This window comes from Lissotriton vulgaris, chromosome 4_1 (genome assembly GCF_964263255.1).
Source record: "Lissotriton vulgaris chromosome 4_1, aLisVul1.2, whole genome shotgun sequence".
Taxonomy (NCBI): domain Eukaryota; kingdom Metazoa; phylum Chordata; class Amphibia; order Caudata; family Salamandridae; genus Lissotriton; species Lissotriton vulgaris.
The window spans coordinates 1,360,933,574-1,360,950,207 of NC_141691.1; the positions used below are offsets into that span (position 1 = coordinate 1,360,933,574).

At 53.7% G+C, this 16,634-nt stretch overlaps 1 protein-coding gene across 1 annotated transcript in view; it reads right to left on the reverse strand.

Annotated features, from left to right (window-relative positions):
* The window catches only part of SMCHD1 (structural maintenance of chromosomes flexible hinge domain containing 1), a 2,274,803-nt gene that overhangs the window by 310,535 nt on the left and 1,947,634 nt on the right, over positions 1-16,634 (reverse strand). The window contains exon 46 of the mRNA XM_086965602.1: positions 12,112-12,221. Coding sequence (XP_086821728.1) covers positions 12,112-12,221 — 110 coding nt within the window. The remainder of the gene's footprint in view (positions 1-12,111; positions 12,222-16,634) is intronic.

The following is a 16,634-nucleotide window of genomic DNA, read 5'->3' on the forward strand; positions in this document are numbered from 1 at the left end:
GCCGGCGGCGGCGCCGGTGTCGGAGCATCCGACGGCGTCGAGGTAGGGTCAGCTGAACCGATAGGGCCTCCGGACAGGTTCACTGGGCCCTTAGGCGCCGTGGAACCCGCCGGAGAAGAGAGGGCCCTCATGGCCATGAGGAACGCCTCTATCTCCTCAGGCGTCGCCCCGTGCCCAGGGACCTGAGGGTATGGGGCAGGCCGCGCCGGCGACTCTCGCGGAGCCGCGGGGTTGGGGTCACCCGAACCCCCGGCCGCATCGCGCGAGCGTCGGGGGGAGTCGGGGGTACGATGACGACGCCCCGACTTCTTGTGTCTCTTACCTGACGAACCCGACGAGTGATGTCGACTTCCGGAGCGTCCGGCGCGGCTCCGCGACCGCTCCCTCGAACGCTCCCTGGACCTCCGGCCGGACCGAGACCGCTCTCGACGCGGGGCCGACACCCGGAGCTCGAGCAGCTTGCGGGACCGCTCCCGCCTAGCTTTTCCAGTCAGAGCCCGGCAATCGACGCAGGCGTCGACATCGTGGTCGGGGCCCAGGCACCGGAGACAGAGACGGTGATGGTCCGTGACCGACATCGTGCGGTCACACCCGTCACAATGCTTGAAACCGGGCATCCTTACCAGGCACAAAGATAGAAAATACAATTATAACTTGGTCAAAAGACCGGGTACCGCTCTTCAGATCTGCGTCCACTGGCGCGGAAAAAAGAAGAACTGACGTCAGCGCGCGGAGGCGGCGTCTATATACTCCAGCGACGTCATCACGGCGCACGACGCAAACGACGGACGCGGAGCCGCAGGAGACGCCTGCAGACGACGCCTACCGACGCGCAAGGGTACTGCTACGCAAAAGTTTCCGGATCCAGACTGACGCCTGGGGATATTCTAAGGTAAGGAATCTAACACTAACGTGTTTCTTTCAGATGTTTCCATGTAGAGGGCGAATAACATCGGCGAAAGAGGACAGCCTTGCCGCGTACCCCGCCGGATGTCCAGTGGCTTGGAACCGGTCCCGTTCACCCTAATCGTTGCTCGGGGGGTCGCGTAACAGCTTGCCACCCAGGCTCTGAATCTCTCCCCGAGCCCGAATCTCGACAGTCTCCTGTCTAGGTGTAGCCAGTCCACTCTGTCGAACGCTTTTTCGGGGTCGACTGACAGTAGGGCTGCATCCGAATCGTTATAGTGGGCCTTGTCGATCACATGCAGTAGGCGTTTGGTGTTGTCTGCACATTGACGCGAGGGTATGAAGCCCGCCTGGTCCGGTTCAATTATGCCCGGGAGGCACGGCCCCAGCCTTGCCGGCAAGATTCCGGTGAAAAGCTTCAGATCAATATTCAGAAGCGATATTGGCCGGTATGCCGCACATTTAGAGGTGTCTTTTCCGGGCTTGGGCAGGACGATTATGTCCGCCTCGAGCATCTCTTGTGGGATCGAGCCCGGGTCTCGAAATGAGTTAAAGAGTTTCGTTAGCACTGGGGCTAAAAGTTGGCAAAAAGCTTTGTAAAAGTCCGCGGAGAACCCATCGGGCCTGGCGCCTTGAGCGGTTAAAGGCGCGCAATAGCAGAGATCACCTCCTCTAAGCGAATGGGAGCGTCGAGCGCCTCAGAATTCGCACTGTTCAGAGCGGTTACGCGGGCTTCATTTAAATACCCAGTCCCGAACTCCTCCTCCGAGGCCGGATCGGCCTCGTATAGCTTGGCGCAAAATGCCCTCAAAGCCTCGGCTATACTCTCGTCTTCACATTGCTCACTGCCGTCGTCCTTGCGAATGACTTGCACCTTGGCCTTGACCGTTTTTCGTTTTGAGTTTGCTGGCTAGCAGGCGGCCGGTCCTATCCCCCCCTACATAATAAGTGTGCTTGAGGCGTAGCGCCGCATATTCTGCCCTGTCTAAGTCAAGACTCGCAAGTTGCGCTCTAGCAGCCTTTAGTTGACGCCATATCCTAGGGACCCCTGTCCGACAGTGCACTCGCTCTAGTTCCAACACCTATGCGGTCAGTTCCCGGCGTCGTTCGGCCCGTTCCTTGTTATCTGAGGCCAAGATCGCCATCAGCTCCCCCCTAACTACTGCTTTCAGTGCCTCCCAAACCGCAGTCATGTCTACCTCTCCTGTGTCGTTCCTGCTCAGGTAGTCCGATATAGTCAGGGAGAGTTGCTGCGCAACCCCCTTACGCGTGAGCAGGGACTCCCTGAGCCGCCACCTACCCTGTGTGAATGGATGCGGGGGACCTGCAGGTGTAGTAGTATTGCGTCGTTGTCAGAAAGGACCGCAGGGTTGACCTCTACGTCATTCACCATAGGGCCCATACCTGTCGAATGAAGGAAGTGATCTATCCTGGTGTACGTCCGGTGTACATGTGAGTAGAAGGTGTACCCTGGAGCCGTGTGGTGTATCTCCCTCCATGCATCCCTGAAACCTCTGCTGGCGAGCCAGCGCTTCCCTTCTGAAGAGAGAGCACCGGAATCGCCAAACCTGTGCCCCGACCTGTCTACCCCATTGTCCATCACCAGATTTAGGTCCCCGCCCACTAGTGTGTACCGTGTCGCTGCCCCCAAAACCTCCGACAGCGCCCCAGTGAGAAACGATTCCTGCTTGGCGTTGGGCGCGTAGATGGATCCTACTGTGAGCTCCACATTGCCGATGCTAACAGTGTGCGCTAGTAGTCTGCCCTTGATTTCTGCCACCTTATCTCTTACTTGACCATTGAAGTGTTTAGCGAACAGAATGGCCACCCCTGCTTTCTTCTCTAAAGTGGAGGAATAAAGTTGCATCGGGAAGGCCCTGGATCGCATACGATGCCAGTCCTTTGCCAGCAAATGTGTCTCCTGTAGGATGTAAATCGCCGCACCGGAGTTCTCTAAGTATGAGAGCACCGCCCGCCGTTTAATTGGATTGTTGAGGCCTTTAACGTTTAGGGTTAGGATTTGCAAAGTTTCAGACGCCATTTAGGGGAACATGCCCTACCCCGCCACCGCCTCACCTATGCCAGATGCACCCTCGGGCTCTTGTGTGCGTCGCCCCAAACCTCTGTGTGGAGCCCTTTCGGAACCCTGCCTGTCTTGCCCCTCTGGAAGGAACACCCCGGAGCCCGCCCCCCCACCTCAGAACTCCCCGAACCCAAACTGAAACCCCCCCCCCCCTCGGGGCACCTCCCGGCCCCTACCGCCCCCTTCCCCCCCCTCATCCCGGATCCCAACTCCATATGCCCAACTGGTGAACATTGTCCTAGGCCTATACAGCAACAGTCCAGGCCTGTGGTAAAGTGTCAATGGAAGGGTATGTGTGGCAATGGCGGCCTCGAGGCCCCCCGTCCCGCCCACCCTGTATGATGCTGTGAAAGATCGCGGGCATTGTCTAGGTCCCTCTATGCGGCTCCTGTGTCTTTAGCGACTTCCTGAATTGCTGCCTCGTGGCCCTGCGCCACCGTTTCGGGGTCTGGCCTGAATCCTTTCCTGGCCCCACAACGTCGCCTCACTTTCTGCCACCCATCCCTGGTCGTTTGCGACACCGTGAATTGCGAGGATCTTGGTTCCTTGTCATCGTCTGACTCATCGCCCTCCGGCTGGATACCCAACAGATAGCAGGTGTCCTTCAGTGACCTCAGTTGGTGGAGGGAGCCGTTCCATTTAAATATAAGTCTGAATGGGTGGCCCCAGGAGTAGGGGACCCCCTTGTCCCGCAAGAAGGCAGTGGCCACTCTGAATGCTCGGCGTTTCTGTAGGGTGATTGCGGAGAGATCCTGAAAGAGCTCCACTCTGTGACCTTTGAAGAGGATAGGTTGCGCCTTCCTTGCCGCCTACAAAATGCGTTCTTTAAGAGGGTAATCCGGTAAAAACGCCAGTATGACCGGTGGGGGAGCAGGCGCCCTGCGAGGGGGGCCCACCCTGTGGGCCCTGTCGAGTCCTCATCCTCCTGCAGTATGTCCCGGAACAGTTCCTGTAGGTAGAGCGTGACATCTTCCCCCTCCGCCTTAGATGGCACATTTCGAACCCTAATGTTATTGCGTCTCGAGCGGTTCTCAAGATGTTCGGTGTGCGATTGCAGGTCTGTTTGCTGCTCATGCAGTTTGAGGATTTCCTGTCTCAACAGGTCTACCTCCCCGTCCCTGGCGTGGCCGGAGGTCTCCACCGCCTCCACTCGTTCTCCGAGCTCATCAACCTCCTTACGCAGCTCCTTGTAGTTTCCCGCCATGTCTTGCCGGAGGATTTGGATGTCCTCCTTCAGGGAGGCAAAGAGAGTCTCCAGAAAAGTTTCGTGGCCCCCCCACCCCTTCGCGGTCTTTCTCCTTAGTTGGCATGGGTGGTGGCGGTTTGTCCGGGCTCTTTTCCCCTTTCAACGAGCCTTTGGACAACATGTCGTGTATTATGCGTGTCCCTCTGCGAGCACCTGAGGACATTGTCTCCGGCCTCCGCTCACCTCGCAATCCGCCGCCCTGTGCATGTCTGGACGCCACCGGCCTTCCCGCTGGCCCCTCCGTGGAGCGGTCGTAGAGTCCCCTCTGAGCGCAGTCCCACGCAGCCTTGCCTATTGCGCCCGTGTGGGCCTTCCGGAGCCTAGGCAGCCTTGTCGCTGTCCGCGCCGTCTCCCGGTGCTTGCTCATTGGCAGGTGACCTCCCTTCCCGCTTCGGCGCCTCTTCTCGCCGGGGGCCCGCCGGTCCTCCCTCCCCTGTGTGTCTCCCTCTCTCGAGGGAGGGAAGGGTGTGCTTCCTTGGACGCAGGTCTTCGTGGACGGGCTCACGCTGGGCCTCTTGCAGTGTTTGAGCCAGACCCTGTCTCCTCTACCGGTCCGGTCCCCACCGTTTCCCGCCGAGGCCCGGCTGAGTCCCCTCAGTGCCGATGACACCGCTGCTGCGCACCTGCCGCCTCCAGGCCCCGGATTGACTGCAGGCCGTGGTATAGTCGCATGGGCGGTGGACGCTCTGTGACCGCCGGGGGCCCGAACTCCTGCCCCGAACCCTTGAGGCTGGTCTCCCCCGCGTCAGACACCGCGCTGGCGTTCCCCGGCCCCCGCTGCCTCCTGCGAGTCAGGCCTCCATCGCGGGCGCTGTGCAGTGTCGTGTAGGCCGGAGCCGGGACCTCGATTACGCTCACCCCCAGAAGGCCCTTCCGTCACGCGCCTGGGCACTGCGGCACAGCTCTGGCCTCACGTTCCGCTGCCCTCCTCCTCACCTCTCTATCCACGGTGCCGCAGGGTCACCGCCTCCCCCGGTGCTCCGAGCCTCCTCCTGGGCTGTAGCGCTCCGCTGTCTAGGCCAAAGCCAGGGCTTCCAGTCGCGCCCCCGCCGCGCACCAGCTGGCCTCACGGGGGGCCGCCGTTCTCGTGCTCCGTCGGACGGTCCCCCAGCCGGCCCCTTTCCGCCGGCGCCTTAACCGCCGCTGCCGGCACTTCCACTCGCGGCCTCCGGTCACCAGGCCCCTCGGGTCTCTGCCGCGGCGCCGGCCCGCGCCTCGTGCCCAGTCCCGGACACACCGCTTCCAGCTGCTTGCGGCTCCCAAGACCTCCACCAGAATCCCCACTGATTGCACCGTTGGTGCGAGTAGCGGGAGGCAGGGATGCCCACGAAATCTGTGCTTTTAGGGGGATCGGGCGAGGAGCCTCCGGCAAACACGTCTCCTCAGGCCGCCATCTTAGCCCTACCCTCAACAACAACTCTTTTGAGGCCAGTTACCCCTCTCCAGGAGACATTAACAATTGCCATACTGTGATTGGTAGTGACGTTGCTAGCATTGGTCACTAGGTAGTCTGAACCTAGTATGATCTGATCAGGGTCCACAAAGTTTGGTGTCACCATAGTGACACTGGCACATGTGTCCCTGTAGGCCTTAGCCATTTTTCCATTGATTAAAGGCGTTTGCCTGTATTTGCCCAGAGTACTGGGACTTACAGTAGGGGTCATATCCATGTCCCCATTACAAACAAGAACAGCCTGAGTAGGTATTCTGACTAAGTCAGAACCCACCTCAGTTCCCAGGAATAACCCAACTATAGCCTTGGGGGGTGCACTACCACTACTAACTGTACTAGGGGGTGTAGGTGCCTTAGGGGCAGTAGTGGTAGGAGCTGAGACTTTCTTGGTGCACTCACTAAACCAGTGAGTCTTACTTTTACAGTAGTGGCACCATGGTTTTCTTGGAACATCAGTCTTCTTCTTTTGGGAATACTGGGACCCACCCTCATTAGATTGTTGGGGCCCTGTTGAAGACTTCTGGTCATTTTGCTGATTCGGATTACTACCCTTTTGGTCTGATTTCTTCTGGCCACCACCCTGGTTCTGGTTCTGCTGCTTGACCCTTGTCCTGACCCATCTAACTGCCTTCTTTCCCAATTCTTGGGGAGAGGTCAGATCTGAGTCAATCAGGTGCTGATGCAACAACTGGTTCTGAAAATTATTTAATATTTGCTCTCTCATAATTAGATTATACAATCCTGTTTAATCAGTAACTTTACTTCCCAGTAACCAGCCTTCCAAAGCCTTAGTGGCACAATCAACAAAGTCAGTCCAATCCTGAGACTGAGTTTTCTGGGTGTCTCTGAACATCAACCTGTACTGTTTAGTTGTTAAGCCAAACCCATCAATCAGTGCATTTTTCAGGACTTGGTAATCATTAGCATCCTCAGCATTTTTCAGGACTTGGTAATCATTAGCATCCTCAGCTCTAACAGTGAGGAGCTTATCTCTACCTTTACCTTCAAAGGAGAGCCACAAGATAGCTGCCCACTGACTCTGGGGTACCTGCTGTACTGTGCAGGCCCTCTCCAGAGCAGTCATCCATTTGTGGATGTCATTTCCTACCTTATAGGAGGGCACTATTGCAAAATAGTGTTTGCGACTCTCGCTGCTAGGAAGGGGCGTTGCTTCCTAATGCACAAGTTACTACTTGTGTAACGATATATCTGTAAGAGACATTAGTTAGTGATAGATTCCTTACCTTAGAATATCCCCAGGCGTCAGACTGGATCCGGAAACTTTTGCGTAGCAGTACCCTTGCGCGTCGGTAGGCGTCGTCTGCGGCTCCGCGTCCGTCGTGGGCGCCGTGATGACGTCGTCGGAGTACTTAGACGCCGCCTCCGCGTGCTGACGTCAGTTCTTCTTCATCGCAGATCTGGAAAGAGCAGCTACCCTAGTCAATTTTTGACTGAGTTTTTGGTGATCTTTTGATCCATTTCGAAGTCTGTACGACTCCGACTGTGCCGTAGGGATGCCCGGCTTCAAGCATTGCGACTAGTGCGACCGTACCATGTCGGTCACGGATCCCCACCGCCTGTGCCTGACGTGTTTGGGCGTCGACCATGACGACGAGGCCTGCTCCGACTGTCGGGCCCTTTCGAGGAAGGCCAGGCGGGAGCGGTCCCGCAGGCGGCTCGAACTCCGGCAGTCGGCCCCGCGCCGGGTGAGGTCCCGGTCCCGGTCCCACGGGAGGTCGAGGGACAGGTCGCGGGGACGGAGCCGTCACAGCTCTCGGAGTCGGCTCCACTCCTCCGGGTCCAAGTCGTCAGGTAAGAAGCATAAGAAGTCGAAGAGACATCATCGCTCTTCTGACTCCCCCCGACGCTCGCGCGATGCGGCCGGGGGTTCGGGTGACACCGCCTACGCTGCTCCTCGGGAGTCGCGGGCGCCGCGTCCGGCCCCATACCCTCCGGTCCCTGGGCTGAACACGACGCCGGAGGAGATTGAGCGTTTCCTCATGGCCATGAGGTCCCTTTCTCCTCTGACGGGTTCCGCGGCGCCTTCAGGCCCAGGGAACCCGTCTGGGGGCCCTAGTGGGTCGGGGGCTTCGACCCCGACGCCGTTGGGTGCTTCGGCCCCGACGCCGTCGGCGCCTTCGGGCCCGGCGCCGTAGGGTGCCGCTGGACCTTCATCGGGCTCTGGATCGGCTCCGGTGGACCTTACAACCCCCCGGCGTCAGTCCGTGTGGTGTCACCTCCGGCGCCGTCCTCGGGCGGCGCCGTCCCCGATGCCTCCTTTCCTTCGGTTCCGACGTCGGGACAGCGCCTATCGGCGCCGCACCCGACGCCGTTTGGAGATTTTTGCTTCTACGAGCCGACCTCATGCAATTAAGACCCTGAATCTCAGGACATGAGGGATGAGGAGGATTGGGAGGGGTCTGAGGACTCTCTGACCAAGGAGTGTCAATCTGATATGAACTGGGCAGGAGACCTTGGGGAGGCCAGTGGGATATTCTAAGGTAAGGAATCTATCACTGACGTGTCTCTTTCAGATAGCGAGACTCACTAACAAATGTTTTGCGAATACATTTGCGGCCGCAAATCACTTGCAAGTTACCACCTACTTCAAGTAAGTGGTAACCCACTCGAAAAACGGGAAGAGGTCCCCAAAGGACCGCTTTCCTTTTGTGAGTGTGTGAGGAAATATTTTTCAAGAGCAGGCAGTGGTCTCAGGGACCACTGCCTGCCCTTAAAAAATGAAACTGAAAAGTTTCATTTTTCTTTTTTTAAATGCATCCCGTTTTCCTTTAAGGAAAACGGGATGCATTTAAGAAAAGAAAACTGATTTAATAAAAAACAGTCAAAGACATGGTAGACTGCTGACCCCAGCAGGCCACCATCCCTGTGAGTGCTAGCTATGCCCAATTGGGTCGCAAATTGAGCTTGCCTCATGAATACAGATGAGGCATGCAATTTGCAACCCCATTGGGAATCGCAAACAGTGCCTGAGAAACTGTTGTAATTGCATTTTTTACGAGTCACAAACTACGAGTCGAAAAATGCAAGAATCATACATCTGGCCTTTGGCGGAGTATCTTCTGGCCAATAATATAACATCCACCATATCAGGGAGAGAGAGAGAAAGACTCATGTTGGCCCGTTCAATATCCAGGCATGAAGGTGCAGGCTCTTGAGGTCGGGGTATAGAACCTGCGACTGTGAGAGGAGGTCTACCCGAACAAGGAAGATGGAGCGGAGGGTGCGATGAGAGGTGAAGTAGGTCTGTGTACCACACCATTCTTGGCCAATCCGGGGTAATCAATATGACTTGGGCTCGGTCTTGGAGAACATTCCTCAGAACCAAAGGAATCAAGGGTATGGGAAGAAACGTGTAAATAAACTAAACCGCGTCTTCCAACGCTCTCTGCATCGGATACTGGACCCACACATCCTGAAAATGTGACGGACCACCTCCGGATCAAGACGCCACTTGTGATCGGCCACATATTGTCGACCGAGACTGTCTGCAAGCACATTCAGGACTCAGGCCAGACAATTCACCATTACACAGATTTGATGGTCTTGAGCACAGGACCAGAGTCGCAGAGGCTCTCTGCAGAGACGATATGACCCTACTCCTCCCTGTTTGTTGATGCACCACATTGCGTTAGTGTTGTCTGTCAGACCTGAACTGACTGACCGCAAATAAAGGGAAGAAAGGCCTTGAGAGCCAAATGTATTACCCGCAATTCTAGAAGACTGATGTCTTTTTCTTTGGAGACCAAAGGCCTTTGACCTCCAGATGAGCTCCCTACCCTAGAGTGGAGACATCTGTTATCACTATAGCCACCGGAGACAGAGGTTGAAATGGCTTCCCTGGAGACAGTTTTCCTGGAACAATTCCCCATGACAGCTCCACTGCAGTGTCTCTGGAGATTTTGACCACTTCGCTGAAATCTCCGTTGTGTTGAAACCACTGCCTGTGGAGGCAGCGCTGGAGTGCCATCATGTGCCAGCGTAAATGGTTGACCAACAGTATGCAGGAAGAGAACAGATCGAGCAGGTGTAAGACCTTTAGGACTGGAACAGATGCTACATCTTGAAACATTGAATAATAGTCTGGATGTCTAGAATCCTCTGAGGAGGCAGGAAAGCACAGCTCACAGTAGTGTCCAGTACTGCCGCTATGAACAGGTTGCGCTAAGAGGGTACCAGGTGAGATTTGGTAACATTTGTCAAAAAACCCAAGTTGAACAACAGCTGTGTTGTTACTTGCAGATGATGCTGCACCATCTCTGGTGACTTTGCTTTGAGCAGCCAGTCATCTAGAAAGGGGAAAACAGGGATCCCTGACCTTCTGAGATGTGCTGCCACCACCACCATCACCTTTGTGAAGACCCGTGGTGCAGGCGTAAGACCGAACGGGTGGACCGCAAACTGGTAATGTTGAGATCCCACCGCCAAATGGAGATACTTCTGATGTGACTTCAGCATGGGAATGTGAAAATATGCACCCTGCAAATCGATCGACACTAGTAGAATCTGAGCTAGGGTCAACATCTTGAACTTTTCTTCCTTGAGATAAAAATTCAAGATCCTGAGGCCTAGGATCGCTCTCAAACGCTGGTCCTTTTAGGGGATCAGGAAATACCGGGAGTAGCATCCCTAGGGCCTAGCGCAACTTTGTACCGCCTTGCAACCGATCTGGACACAGCAGGGGCGGACATAGGTTTTTGCCATACCACAAATATAGGCGCTGTTCAAGCCTCATTAAATGGGAGCAGAGGCTCTGTCACAGATGAAGGAGGGTGAAGAACCTCTGTCAAGATGTTTGATTAAATCTCCGCAGAGGGCAACTGCAAGTTCAGAAGATCAGCCGCCTTCCTGATGATCGAGTGGTAGGAAGAGACCTCCTGTGAAGGAAGACTCTGTGGAGATGAGAGTTAGCACTATGGCGAAGTTTCTAGCCAATCAGCTTCCTGAAGCCCTTCAAACTCATGCATGGGATCCACAATTTCCCCTTCCTCTTCCGGTTGCTCTGGGATTTCTTCCTCCTCCTGAAGCCTCTGTGCCTCCCTTCTTGATCTTATCTTGGGAATCGCCGTTGGTGGCTCCAGACACGGCACCAGTGACTTCGGAAGAGCCATCAATGGAGACCCTTCAGGGATGGTCCGGGGCACTGCATGAAGTCGAGATGGCGCTGGACCGGAGCCCGACTGAGAATATTCCATCCCTCCCTTCTGGAATTGTATCGGCGTTGAGAACCTTGGCGTCGGGAGAGGCCAACTCAGGGTCATCGGCATTAACGGCATAAAAGGTGCCTGGGCATAATGAGGCGGTAAGCCAATGTTAAAAGAAAGTGGTCCCATGGGGCCAACAGTGCACCAGAAGGATTAGCCGCCCTGGCAAACATGCCATAAACCGCATTTTAAGAAATGCGAAGGATCCGTACATGGAAAGGGAGGGTACATATTCAGTAAAGCCTGCTCAGGAACCGCATGATGTTACAAAGATGGATCTGGCTACGGAGCCGGAGATACCGGGGGCGGAGTGGTCGGAGGCGAAGGCTCCACTTCCCTGGGCGTCGGAGAGCACCTCTGAGTCGGTGGATGAACCGGAGTCACCTGGGGCAAAGTTGAGACTTTATCCTTCCTGTGATGCCGTGGAGCTGGGGACCCCGACTTCGGCGACTTGTCCTTAGAAGAACGGCGTCTGGAGCCATGACGGCGCTTCTTCTTGTGCTTCCTTGACAACTTCGAGGAGTGCGCATTCGGTGACTTGGACTTCGATCCGGTCCTCCTTTGTCGTCTTTTCTGCTTCTTTGCCCTAGCCATAAACAGTTTAGCTTCCCTCTCTTTGAGGGCCTTCCGATTCATACGCCGACACAAAGAACATCCTTCGACGTCGTGGTCAGACGAAAGGCACCAAAGACATTCATCATGGGGGGGGGGGGGGCTGGGGGGTGGGGGGTGTCTATGATGGACATATGACTCAGCATTCCTTACAAGGTTTAAAACCAGACTTTTTCTGAGCAGTTATCGCACTGGTACAATTACAGAAGAACATGGAACAATGTTAAACTCTTAAGAAAGGGAGAGTCCCGGAAAAACTGTTACGCGAGACGGTGCGGAAAAAAGGGAACTCACGTCAGCAAGCTGACAAGGTCTTCTTATGGCTCCAGTGATGTCACACAGGGTTGAGAGTGGAGCTGTTCCATTGTGACGTCCTCGTCGATGTGGCAGAGCTATGGAGAAAAGTTGCTGTGTGATGCTGCGCAAGGGGTAATTCAAAAGGTGAGGAATCCACAGGCAGAGGTATCCGTCAGAAATAGATACTTCATGGGTTTCAATTTAGAACAAAACAATTGCTGCTATAGAAAAGAAATACCATTTGAGCACAGCGGAACAAAAAAAAACATACTCATTTACTTCAAACTCCTACCTATTTGACACTCTTCCATATGCTCTGGAAACACGAGTAGATCTCTAGCATATACAGGATTCCCAGTAGGTTTGAAAACACTTCTCCCATTCCTTATGTGTGGTAAAGGTCTGATGGAGAAAAAAAAAATTATTTACAGGTTAAGACAAATGCCAAAAGAAGAAAAGTCAAATTGTGTAAAGAGTTTCTATTTCATAAAAACCACTGGAGATATTTCTTGCCACAATACTAGGCACACAGTATGTGATACCATTTTACATCATGTTTTTTGTTCTAGAAATAGTGCATATAGTGACAGCTATAACATGGAGCCTGCTTTTCACACTGTGGTTGAGACAAAACTGGATTTTAGAAACGCAAGATGACAGTAAGTTAGAGATGTTGCTGATCAATTATATGTCAAGGTTAATAGTTTAACCATCACTGCTGGAAGGGAAAGGTCCGATTATCGTAAGCAAAAGATCTACACAGATTGCATACTGTTCTTAGCAGTTCTATGTGTAGGAAGGTGGATATCTGACTATGGTTGCCCCCAACTTTTTGCCTGGTGTTTTGCTGGTTTTTCGACTTAGTTGACCTGGGACCCTGCTATTCAGGGCCCCAGGCCCACTGCTCTCTCTGTAAAATGGATTCCATGTACCTTAGGTGCATTTACCAATTGGTACTGGGCCACCTTATCAGTCCCTGTACAGCATACCTTAGGTATCCAGGGCCTAGGTGTACCCAGGGCCTACCAGGGTACACCTGATGGGGTACTACCTGGTAGTACCCTGATAGGGTACTACCAGGCTGAGTCGCTAGGGAACGTGTTGACCCCCGGTCCGCATGCTCTTCCTGGTCTGCCCGATCTTTATGGTGTGGGCTTTGCGATGTCGGGCCTGTGATTGTATTTGGTTTTGGGAACCTTCTGGCATCTTTTTTCCCCTGATGCTTATTTTGTCTTGCTTTCCTCAGTCTCTTGCGCTCGCGCTTTTTCAGTGGGATGATTTGGTTAGTTTGCCCGTTGGATGTTGTTTCCGGGTCTTCTCTCCTCAGATTTTCAGGCTCTGCCGTAATACTGTGGGGTTGGATTCGTTTTTTTTAGGTTGCCAGGAAACATCTTTCCTTATGCTGGCTGGGTTCGGAGTACCTTTTAGATGCTCTCTTGTTGCTTCAAGGGTTAATTCCTCGGTGGCCATATGGCAAAGTGATGAACGACCTTCCATTTTGTCCGCCCTTGTATCCTCACTATCTGATGTGACGCTGGAGATAGAGGTTAGCATACTTTCTAAAAAAGGTTCCGGTCCCAAAGGTTTCAGGGGAATGGTGAACGTTATCTTGTTTGTTCTAAACCTCTTCCAGAATGTCAGTTAGGATTGCTGGTAAAACTTTAAGATGGTTCATTGTTTCAGAGCACTGACATTCATGGTACGTTGTGTGCGGGTCTTTCTGTGCCCTTTCAATGAAAGAATTCAGCTCGAGAATCTTTTTATCTATGCCCGCGACGTGCGTGGATAAGATTTACAAGATGTCTACCTGCACTTCCAACTTTTCAGAATGTTGAAGTAGGGCTGTTGAGATGGTTTCCATCATATTAATGAACGGCGGCCACAATGGTGCGTACACTGATGAGCTGTTGTCAACCGACTGATTTGGGTCTTAGGGGCAACTCCGAGATTTGTCCCTTGGTTTGTGCCTTGCTGAACCCAAGGCTCGAGTTTCTCGAAAGTCAGGTAGGTCTCTTTGGTCTCCATCCTGCCCCATGTTGGGGGTTGGTGAATGATTTGCCGTTCTGATCCTTAGCTCGGAGCCCTTAGGAGGAGTTGCTGTGCTTGTTGTAGAAAGGTTAAAGTGGAGCGGGAATAGCCCCGACGGGCGGTTTGATGTTTTCCTGCTGGTCAGTTGGCCGGCGATTGCGGAATTAGCACTGATCGAGTTGTGTGCCTCCTGCAATTCTACACAGTCGCTGGGGTTAGGTGTGTTATTTTGGTTTTCTTGTGCCTCTATGCCTAGCGAGCCATCTATTGGGTCTGTTCGATCGTTTGGAGTCTTCCTGTTGGAAGGGGATTGGTCCTTGATGGCAGTTTCACTGATGGCCTTGTCCGGTGTGTCTGATGGGCACTTATTGACCTTTATCAGAGCTGATCGCAGGTCCGCCCCGTGGTCATCATAGTCCCTTGAGCCAAAGTATAAGCCTAGGCTGAGGGAACGCCGCGTTCCTGGACCGGTGGGTACCGTTGATGTAACCTGTGTGTCCTCGGTGTGCACGTCCCTTAACGCAACATTGGGGTAGGGGTCGCCACCTTCCTCCCTTGTGTTTATTTGGACATTTACCTTGAATTGGTTCATCCTTTTTGTTGGTTGGGGGTGATGTTCATTTGCGTGGGAGTTGTTGCTCAGGGTATTATTTTGGGGCTGCAAGGCTTTTGTTAATGAGGTCACCGATTGGGATCTTCTTTTGATATTGGTTGTGGCCGTTAAATCTGGAACATGCGGCACTGACGGAGCTAAAGGGGTGGTTGAGATTAAAAAATCTGTGATCTTGGCGTTCTTAAGGGCTAAGTTCTTCATTGGTGTTTTAACGGTAAAGACGCTGGCAGTGTTGTCTTTTGCCTCTTTTGCCTCTAACGTATCCTCTGCTAGGTCCTCGTCAGATGAGAGGGTGAGATCTTCGCTCATTTTCCGGCGTAGGGGTTGTTTGTTTTTGCTTAATTTCACTATGGGTTCTGTTCTGATTTTCCCTGATCTCATGATGATGGTACAATATTAGAGTTTAGAGCGCTTGCTTCTTGCTCCTTATTACCTCTGAAACACCCTATTACGTGAGTGTGACGACGTGTAGCGGTGGAGTCACAAATTCGGGGCGCTAAATGAACGTGTAATCCTTTATCATGTAGTGACCGGTTAGCGCGAGCTGTGTTGATGATGACGATCCAATTTCAGTAGACGATCGCCTGAGCTTTGAAGGGCCACGGGTAATCCGAACTTGTTACGCTCACACGGTGGCCACTCTGGTTCTTGCGACGGGGTTTACTTGATCCAGGATTGGTGTTTTTGGACTGTGTACTGGTCCAGGGAGAGTCCAAAGGAACTCCTCCTCTCTGTGCGCACTTGCTGCCACTGCCGCTGCTCAAAAGATTCTAGCTGTTTATGACTGTGCGGGCAGGGCTATATGCTCTATGAGTGCTTGTTCTAAGTGCTTGGTGCGTTGGTTATGCTCCAGGGGTTATACTCCAGGGTTATACTCCAGGGCCCCTTATCTGCCAACACGGACTACCTCTCACCACTGCTGTGCTCTCCTGCTGTCTTTACTGGGGAGCCTGGGACCAGAGCACCAAGGGAGGAAGGGGGAAAGAGGCACACCAACCTGCTCTGCCTGCTGTGGTCCCACGACACACCTGTGATGGTCCTCCTGGCAATCCTGGAAATCCTGACTTCGGCGCTGGCTGAACAGCTCCCCAGGACGGCCTTCATCTTTCTTTCACCCCCTTTCCTCACAGCTCTGCTCTCAACCCCCTGCTGCCAGTCCACAGAACTCACTGGGGCGGCTGCTAATCTCTCCTCCCCCCTGGGGACAGGGGGGGGGGTGCAGCGGGAGACGCTGGATGCGTGGAACAGTTTGGAGCGGTTTGTGCAGCCCCCACCGGTGGCGCTCGCAGCTCCCTTTGCAGGCAGGCATGGCCGCTAACTGCAAACCGCTGCGGCTCCCACGGCCTCCACGGCTTTCCGCTGCTCCACTTTCGGCGCTTTCAGCGCTTCAACGCCGCTGCCCCTCTACTGCTATGGGGCGCGGACGGGGGTTGCAGCGTCTTTCGGGAGATGTGGCTAGCTACGGCGGCTACCAAGCCGCGCTGCTCTCCTGCTCTTTCCCGTTCTCCCGCAAACACAAACGCTGTGTGGCTTTGCTCTGCTCTCTGGCGCCCTCCTAGGAGTCCACTTGCACACTGGAAAACAGAAGAATTTTGAAAAAACACTTGTCAGCTGATGAGAAAAAAATGGAAGTGAGCTCCGGATTCTCGTACGAAGGTGTGGAAAGAAAGGAAATAATGACAAAGTGCCAATTCGGTGCTTGTATGCAGCTCTGCCATCACAACTGTGGGCAGAGCGATCTCAACATGGATCCGTATGATCCCACCTACCATCACACTAGAGCAATGCTGTTTAAATCTTCCAGAGTCAGTCATGCACCTGAAGATAGTCTAAGGGGCACTGCTGATACCAAAAGGAAGCACTGCAAACTAAAAGTGCACCGGCCAATCTTGAATCGCAGATGTCTGTGGGAAAGCAGGACAGGATTATGAAAATATGGGCCCTGCAGAGCAGAGGAAACCATCAAGTCCGGAGGAACCAGTATCTGGGTAGCATGAGCAATCTTAATATTTCCTTCTGCAAGTAGGCCTTTAAGGGCTGAAGGTCTTATATATTCAGGAGGCATCCGCCCTTTCTTGGAACAAGGAAGAAGAACAACCATCTCCACTTTCCGAGTCCGGAACCCTATCAATGTATACATTTTGCAGATATTTTTACCCACTTTAGACGTTAAT